The sequence below is a fragment of the Bufo gargarizans genome, chromosome 2 (assembly GCF_014858855.1).
Source record: "Bufo gargarizans isolate SCDJY-AF-19 chromosome 2, ASM1485885v1, whole genome shotgun sequence".
Lineage (NCBI taxonomy): Eukaryota > Metazoa > Chordata > Amphibia > Anura > Bufonidae > Bufo > Bufo gargarizans.
This window is the reverse complement of record NC_058081.1, coordinates 536,202,890-536,212,415: the sequence shown is the minus strand read 5'-3', so window position 1 is coordinate 536,212,415 and position 9,526 is coordinate 536,202,890. Positions and strand designations below refer to the sequence as shown.

The 9,526-nt window shown below is 41.9% G+C and overlaps 1 protein-coding gene across 1 annotated transcript in view; it reads right to left on the bottom strand.

The window, feature by feature from the left end:
• Window positions 1-841: 841 nt before the first annotated feature.
• The window catches only part of CYTH2 (cytohesin 2), a 39,009-nt gene continuing 30,324 nt past the window's right edge, over window positions 842-9,526 (bottom strand). Inside the window, exons 9-12 of the mRNA XM_044281540.1 lie at window positions 5,504-5,580; window positions 5,351-5,422; window positions 5,110-5,264; window positions 842-3,637 (exon numbers count right to left, since the gene is read on the bottom strand). Coding sequence (XP_044137475.1) covers window positions 3,529-3,637; window positions 5,110-5,264; window positions 5,351-5,422; window positions 5,504-5,580 — 413 coding nt within the window. The 3' untranslated portion in view covers window positions 842-3,528. The remainder of the gene's footprint in view (window positions 3,638-5,109; window positions 5,265-5,350; window positions 5,423-5,503; window positions 5,581-9,526) is intronic.

The window sequence follows — 9,526 nt, the reverse complement described above, 5'->3', positions numbered from 1 at the left end:
ATAGCAGACAGTCTGGCTTTTCAAGATTTTTTTTTTTTTTTTATAACTTTCTGATATATATGGATACTTCAGACAATACATGGTAAAGACGCCAGATTTACATTTGCCGATTGTAGCACCAAAGAATACAGGAGTGATTTACTATTCAGGAGCAGATTGTGGCGCAAAGGCTATTTGTGCTGCAATCTGACTTTTTCCCGCTCACGCCTGGTCTAAAAAAAAAAAGCAGGCGTGACATCGGCGGGCCCTCTGTTTTAGGTATAGAAAATGGTGTAAATGTAAGGCAGCAAGGAGCTGGCTTACATTTAAACTGGTGTTGAATACTCTACATAACTTTGGCGGATCCACCGCCAGCTATGGGGGTTATTAAAACTGGCGTCTAAAATGCTGGTCGTAATGAATAACCCCCATACTTTTCATGATGTATTACAGGGACTTTAAGAAAAATGGTGCACATGAAAAAGTTGTAAAACTTTGTAGTAAGCTCTCTGTATGGCTTTAGCTGTTCATTTATTTTTGGGCACCTTAAGTTTTTACTGTTTTGTGGTCTTTATTTCTGCGTTTTTTTTGTAGTGTTTTACGATTAGGGTTTGATCAGTGTTTTTCCCCTAAAGAAAAAGTTGTGCATCTTGCATTTCATATTTCCCACCGACCTTCAGTTAACATCCTAAACTGGGATTTGCACCAAAAACGCAAAAATGAAGAAATGTGTGAAAGCACCCTTACACAGTAGAAAGAGCTCCGACTGAAGAGTTATCACAGTGTGCAGTGATGTTGCCGTTTTTCAATGGAACACATTCGGGTCGACTTCCACAAATAAACCACGCGAGTCCAGAAAAGCTCTCATACTACCATTTACGTTTTTTTATTAATGTATCTGTGTACAATATATTAAATAGAAAAAAATTACAAACATAATTCCAATCCAATATTACCGCGTCTTACCCCTTCAAAAGATGAGGTATTCAGTCCTGAATCATTTTCACAGCTTCTGAGTGAATGCGACAGACAGGCACAGTGCGGCGGGGGACAGGAGACCGTACCCCACCATGGCACTACAAATTACACAACCTGTCAAATGAGTCACATTACAAAACTGAAATATGGGTAATGCCCCTTAAACATATCCAAAAAGATGTGCTTTCCATTCCTCTCGACTGTGGCATGATCGGGATAAATGCATGCACGGTCAGTGTTATTCTATGGCCACCTTCAGCCCGCTGTAGTGTTTTCTTCCCTATCAACATTGGGGAGCAAAGTCGGTGCACAAGTAGCTTCAACATGCTGTGAGATTCTAGGAACCAGCCTTCTAAAAATCTGATTTAGGTCAATACTTTTCTCTTAAAAGGCTGCGCATATCAATCCCACATTTCGGGAGGTTCTCATAGCTGGAATAATGTGACACCTCTGTCATTAATCTCACTGGACACTAGTCAGCTTCCTCTCAGCCTGAAGTGGTTGACAACAGGGACAATAGAGCGTAACCAGCTGCACGGCACAAAGACTTTAGGCTTAATGCCTCTTTAGCGTATTAAACTGAAATCGCTTTGCTGGCGCACAATGAGACATCAAGAATAATGCACTTATTTGCTGCCTGTGGACTGGCAAAAACAATAGCAGCGACGTGCGCTGGCATCTTATATCCCACACAGCGGAGGGAGAAAGTATCATACAAGGCCAATCCTTAACAGTAGCAAATCAAGATCCAGTGCTGTGCTCCACTACCTGCGATATGGGTATTTGTGATATCCAGAAAAAGCACAAGAACTAGTCTGATGACATAAAGGAGGCTGTGAGACAAGCTCTCATAATGGACAGAAATAAATAGGAGGAAGTGCTAGTTTATAAAAATATCATAAAACTGATGCTTTAGGGATATCTGAGAAGATCTCTTCTATGTAAGAGATAATGCAGGGGATTGCAGTATATGCAGTTACCCAATATGCTCTTCAGACTGCATAAAAAGAATGCATATTCCATCATATGCTGTATTACAGAAGTGTCGCCATGGGGGCCGCCCTATGGCTCTGCAGTAGAAGTGACTGCACAGAATATCCAAGTATAGCCCGTGGATCAGCAACCCGCCCACACGCCAGCTGTTCAGAAACAACAACTCCCAGAATGCTCCATTTGCTTTTAATGGAGTTACAAGAACAGAAAAACAAATGTGCAAGCTGGGAGTCGTAGTTTCAAAGCAGCTGCAGTGCCAAAGGTTGCTGAACCCTGGTATAGCATATATGAAGAAAATTTGCAGATGTAGTGGAGGGTGGTAAATCTCTGTACAGGGCTCAACATATTTTACACCAGAGCAGCTACTGAAGTAAAAGCAGAAAACAGGGTCGTATACAGATGTGTAAGCTCATGCCACCCATTATATGGAGTAGGGGGCAGGTCCACGATTGGGCTTCAGCATGGTACAGTTGGTAGCTTTCTAGTGCTATGCCACTGCCTTGGCATTTGTTGAGGGCAGTTTCAGTAGCATGGTTGTGCCAAAAAGACGAGCACTGCCATTTTTATGAACATTTGTGAGGTCCGAACAGTCCAGGTGGCTACATGACAATGTGCCATTTTCAAGATTGAAGATCACGTTTTCTTTAATCTTCTACGGCTGTGAATTTGTTTCTTCAAGCTGCCAGCAGCAGAAAATGGACTAAAGGTTGCCATACACATTAGATGGATGTCAGCTGAACGCAGCGATTGGGGCAGGACTAGCTGACCAACTAACTGTGTATGAGAGCCTCACAACTCGACTCAGATTGACGGGAGAGAAGTGTCAAGGACTCCTTTTTTCTTAAGGTAGATAGGCCATTGCTAGAAGTGTCTGAAGATGGACATCTGGCAGAAGCTTAGTCCCCTTTCTCCACACAGGACACATGCAAGTCTATTGTCCAGTCAAGCCAAGTGTGCATTTGGTGGACCAGAACGAATAGCTGTTGTGCAAATGAAAATTTGGCTAACAGCTATCGAAGGGTTATGGCTACATTTAGACAAGATACATAGAGAACCCATAGAGAAAGCAATGCCAAACCAAGGCGTCACCTTAAGGGATAGTCCCCACCAACCTTGGAGGACCATCTGGCAGAAGATTATAAAAAGAACTGGCTACAGAACAAATGCGAAGCTTGTGCTATGGCAATGGAAAGGGTTCGAGTCGTATTGCTTTTTCATGCACTTTTCCACACCACATATTTGTCCAATAGGTTTAGAGTTCAATAAAACAAAAATATTCTTTACACTAATGAAGAGGAAGGGGGAGGGGGAAAAAAAAAAGGAAAAATCCAACAATCAAAGTCCTCAATGACCAGCACTCAGTGAACACTGAGGCCCGGCTTGAAATGATGGAGGCGAGATCAAGTTCAGCTACGCTCTAGCGAGTACACTAGGCATCCAGTGCAAACAAGGTCTCAGTTTCCATAGTGCCCTACCCGTGAGCACCAGCAATAGTCACCATCCTCATCTGGCAATGGAGTGCTCAGCAGTGGTTGCAAGCCAGGAGAGGCGAGTTTCCAAGAAGAAGGTACGAGTCCTTTAAGACTGTTCTTGTTGTTCCTGTTGCATCTGCTGTTTTTTCTTGACCGAGATCCTTTTCTTCCTGGCAGCCAGCATCTCATAGAAGGGGTCCACACTCACTGCAGCCCTAGAGGACGGGAAAAGGCATGTTACAAGAGTAGAACCTAAAGCATTTTTCTATATGCAAAACATGTACCATGGAATTAAAGGGGTTAACTCGTGACAATATAGTGTCCACCTATAGGAGAATGGAGAACCATTAACTATAATTTATAAATTCACTGTAAAATGTCTCACATATTGCGGTTATGACATAAGGAGGAGTATTCATCGGTTATAGGTCTACAAGCTCCATGACAAGACCTAGAAAACTGCAGGGGCTGGAGCTCTGCGGCCCCTTTATTCAGGAACAGTGTGCGAGTGGTTGTATCCGCTACCGATTCTGCTAATCTTTGGTGGTCCCCACTGAACATATATTACGGTCCTATCCGAAGCAAATCACAAAACAACCTGTTTAACCCCCTTAATGACCAGCCCGTTTTGGGCCTTAAAGGAAATACTTAAAATATTACTTTATTATATATTCTCAAATACCTTTCATTAATTATAAATGGCTCGTTTTGTCTGTGTCAATCATTAGGAGAAATAAAATGGCTGCCGTCCTATTAGTGCCAAACAAAACCTGTCCTAATCACACAGCAGGACAAGCTACTTCACAACACTGAGCTAAAGAGCTCCCTCATCCTCCTCTCATACTTGTCAGGGGATTATGATCCTGAATAAAGCTGATAAGATCTTCAGCTGAATCTCTGTAGGAATGGAGTTCATGAGGAGACATGAAGTACAGAAAGGACGGACAGAACAGACTGCAGTAATGTGGGACTGTGGTAATGGAGACTGCATACAAGAGCTGTTGCTCATTATCCCTCTCTCCTCTCTGTACTTCATGTCTCCTCATGAACTCCATTCCTACAGAGATTCAACTGATGATCATATTAAACTGTATTCAGGACTATAATCCCTGACAAGCAGAGCGAAGAATGAGGCAGCTCTTTACCTCAGTGTAGTAAAGTAACTTGTCTACCTGTTTAAATAGGACAGGTTTTGTGCAAACCAATAGGACAGTGGCCATTTTATTTCTCCTAATGATTGTTCCCTAGACGAGCCATTATAACTAATGAAAGGTATTTTCTTCCAGTATTTTCTTCCGTTAGGTTTACGCTCAGAAGATGATTTTGGAGCAGAAACAAAAGTACTGCATGCAGTACTTTTGTCTCCGCTCCAAAATCATCTTCTGAGCGTAAACCTAACGGACCCCATTATAGTCTATGGGGTCCGTGGGCTCCGCTCGCCTCAGTTATGTGCCCAATCCGTCCTCCTGCTCCTATAACGGAGCAGGAGAACGGAAAGGCTGAACGCTGGTGTGAACTCAGCCTTAAAGACTACATTGGAATTGACAATAAACTTCTTTTGTGAAAAAGTGTAAAATTCCTGCAACAGAGGCGTCATGCAGCAATCTTCATTCTGTTATCATATTTGGCATGAGCTTTATTACTAGAATGCTGGTCAATTAAACACATTTATAGGAGGCGCTCTTACTGTATAGATTTGATCCATTCTTCCTTCTCTTCAGGAGTCGGGGCTGAAATCCTATAGACATTATGGTTGCCTTCCACTACTCTCCCATCAGCCTCCGTTTTGCATGCTTTGATTAGTTGCCCTTTATTGTTTGGTATATAAAGTTCAAAGCAGTTCTGAAATGGAGAAATAGATAAATGTACCAGTTTAATATATTCTAGATATTACTCAAAAGATGGCGCTCACATATACCACAACGCACCGGTTTTCTAGGATCTTCAACTTCACGAATGCTGAGGTTCTCCAGCGGGATAATGCCTCTCGGCTCTTTATCCTGAGTAGTAGTAATAATAATAATAATGTGTAAGAATTTATTTAATACAAAATAGGGGGGGGGGGGGGGTTATTAACTTACCGTGGTATACTCAAAATAATACAGACAGTTGTCAGTTAAGATGAACCAGCGCCTCTTCCATGTTTTCACCCGGCCGCCTGAATGAGGTCAGGAAATATAGGGGGAGGGGCGGTAATGAGAGAGAGGACTTAGTATATATATGCAACATATGCACACTAAACGTTTACCTTCTTGTGTGCTTTATCAAGCAGGCAAGACACAACTACCGTATACAAAAGACAGCCACAAAAACACCATGTGCAGTGACATTAAGAATCGTGACTTGTGCAGTCAATGAAAAAAAAAAAAAAAGCCACAATAATTGATTGGTAATCCTAGGAGACAACATACGTTATGAAATGTGCACAACTATTTTATCATTTGTTGACAAGAATGAATTAAGATACCAAGTTCTGAAATGAGTCTGTATGGAGGCAAAAAAATAAATAAAAAAAATAATGAGTGCAAAAAACTAAAAGGGAGCCATCACTAAAACTAAGCACATAATATTCCTGCAGTGTCCGTGACTGCACTGAACCTGAATGTGGTCGGTCAGTTTCCAGCCTTTACTTTCCACTGTTATCATCATCATACAAAGTTGGGGTTCATGCACACAAGGATTTGTGCAAATTGGAACTGCGGGGGTGAGGGTCGGTTTTAGAGATCAAGTTTTCATCTAGAGGCAGTGACATGGTAGCTCTTAAAGTGTACCTAACCTTTCAACTAACATTGCAATGGACAATATATTACTTGTACCTGGCATAATATATATATATATATATATATATATATATATATATATATTTATTTTTTTTCCAACAGTTTTCCCCTCTGCACGCTGAATGTTAAGTTTGCAGTTCTCCCAGACATAGTGGGTGGACACAATCTGCCATCCACTGCACAGAGAAAGTAGAGGAGAATCTCCTTCCTAACTTTCTCTTACTCACAAGCATCCCCAGGATCATGAAGTACTGACCTGTAAGGTTGTAAATAAAGCATTTCAGCTGAGATTTAAACTTTCTATTTAGCTGTGCAGTCTCTTTGTCTGTGTGTGCCTCACTCTGCTCCTGCTCACTCCTCCCCCTGCCCTCTCCGCAGATTTGTATTGACATGTGTAATATGATAATTCAGCAGAGCTGGTTCTTCCTGGGGTTCAAGACATTTTTCAAAGAAAAAGCATTTAGCAAGGGGAGAGAGATAAAACAGCTGATAACATGAGAACAGGGGGTTTCTCTCTTATAAGGCATATTACAAAGTTTCATATAGTCAACTGTGCTATTTATGTATGCAAAGTTGTGTAAAAAGTTAGTAACCATTTAAATGCAGTAACAATGTATTTTGGATGTGTGAATGAGTCCTTATGGTGGTTTCAGTAAAAGTGATGCAGAATCAGATATTTGATGAGGTGATTAAACTCACTATTCCATTAAAAAAATGCATAATGGCAACTCCCAAATACATGTAGTCTAAACAGTTTTTTTTTTATCAATGGGGGCATTCTGATCGAGAATACACAGAGAAAAGAAAAAAAAAAATAATAAAAAAAAAAGTCATAGGGAATTCTAGCTTCCTATTGTACTGCAGCCAGTGCCTGTTACTTCATCACAAGTTGCTATGCAGGACCGGTGGTGCTACTGCTTAGATAAAGAGTTACGACACTGCAATGCAGTTCCCTAGTGTCAACGGTGTATGAGACAGCCCGATTTAACAGGCGATTGTCAGAAAGGAAGTGTACCTTTCAGGAAATAGTCTGCTTGCCTCCTCAGTATAGGGAGGAGCGATCGTTATGCCATTGCTCTTCCCTTTACTGAATCATTGTTTCCTGGCAGCAGATCGTAATTGGACACCACGATCTGCCGCCTGCAAACCGATGATTTTTTTTTATCTGTCAAAAAAAAGTTGCTTGTTCATTGGGCAATCAGCGGCAGTATTACACTGCCAGATAACTGCTAACTATTGTTACTATGAACGGTCGTTAACGATCATCTGCCAGAAAAATCGGCAGGTGTAATACACACTTTAGCATAGAGTCAACAAAAGCGACACTGCAGAGCTGAGCCAGTGCTACGTTTTTGCTCATCTGTGGTAAAAGGGCAGAGTCACAGTGGATTTTGCCATTGGCTTTCATTTTAAAGTGGTTGTCCAAGATTACAAAACATGGGAGACACTAGTTTTACAGATCAGGTCCACCGCAGTACAAGATGCAAACCGGTGGATAGGTGGGGCAATTATTCTGAAAGAGCGCAGTCATGTTTTTCTGATCCTGTACAATCCCTTTAATAAGAAACTACTGCCTGATCATTTCTCTTGCGATGGCCACTGCAAGGGAAATCTAGTTTTATATGAAGGTCATTCAGTGTCTTTGAGAGTAAAAGCTGCCCTCTTCTCTGGCTCATCTCCCCATGCTCTACCAAATGCAGTGTAAATGTAGCAGTAAAGCACGGAAGTGATTGGCTTTTATATTTTCTAAAAATGACACCAAGAGGTTGGCTTCAAGGAGAATGATTGGTAGTAGGACACGCTTAGCGACCAGAAGGCTGCTTGTCCGCAATGTACAATGACATAATGTAATGTCACTTTGGAAGAGGCCACTCTGGTATTACAGGCTTAGTTGAAACGACAGACCCCCTGTTAGGTATACAAACACATAATCACTCGATGATTGTGTACGTACAGTGTCTCTACACATACAACTATGATGACAAATAAATGCTGAGCTCTACCTACCTCCTGGGGAGTTATTTTGAGAAGACGTAGAGCAAATGTCATCAGCGGCCGAGCACACAAGGTATAGAGAAAAAAAAGTGGGGGGCAAAGACCAAGAAAGAGGAATTTGTGATGAGGACAAGAGAGGGCAGGCAGGCAAGGAGAAAGAGAAAAGGAAAAATAAGTTACATAAACGAAAGGCGGAAATCAAGGTTCATACACATCCTCTAGGCACGGAGCATTTTTGGCGCATTCAGTAATAAAGCGAGGAAACCAGGCAAAGCCTTGACCATCAGGAGCCAAGTAAGGAAAGAGGAAATTTACATGCATTGTTCCTGGGTGTCCAAGAAGTATTGTGTGTGTTCTCCATTTTATTCTTTCATATGGTGCCAACATATTCTGCAGCACTGTACAGAGATTGGTTCTCTATTTTATTCATGGTTAAATAGCGCTAACATTTTCTATAGCACTGTAAAGATATTGTCAGCACCTGTCCCCACTGGGGCTCACAATCTATACGTTTTTGGAGTGTAGGAGGAAACTAGAGTACCTAAAGGAAACCCAAGGCTTTGATTAGATTTAAACCCAAGATCCCAGCTCTGAGAGTGCTAAGCACTCGGTCACCATGCTCTGTCACATACGGTACAGATCTGACAAAAGTGATATATAAATGATATGGGCAAAGTCCTGTTTCACATGTGGGTATGGGCACACCCCAGAACACATTTTGGTGCATATAGATCCACCGAACTGTGTCATGAGTAACAGTACTCCTCTCTTGAAATGCATAATCTGCTCTACTGCAATGTGTAAAACATGAAAGAATTTGTCTTTTACCACTATGCAAATACATTTGCAAACTATTTTTAAGGGGTATTCCCATCTTGCTATTTCATCCTCACCTGCAGCCAGCTCTGCCGTTTACTTCCTGGTTTCCTGCTCCTAAGTCTGGGCGGGCTTAGGCAGTTTGAGTGAAGGCCGGCCACGCCTCCATATGACATCACACTGAGAACTTAGTCTTTGTGTGCTAGTTCATGTGGATAGTACCAGTCACAAGCCTGCAGTGTCTGTGAGGCCCCTCCCCCTTGCTGGGGAATCACTCAAAGAGCTGTGATAAGTGAGCTCAGTAGACAGTAACATGTGGCTGTTCTGCAGTCGAATACAGCTTTACACACAGAACATGTCTAATCTTTTTCAAACCCAATCTGTAACAAAACAATATCTCACTAATATACTTTAGCCCAAAAGCATCTGTCTTCCCCAGTCCCCTACCAGCAGTGGCTGAACTGCTTCTGATACAGCACTGCTACATCAGTCTTCCCCTCCCCCAATAGCACT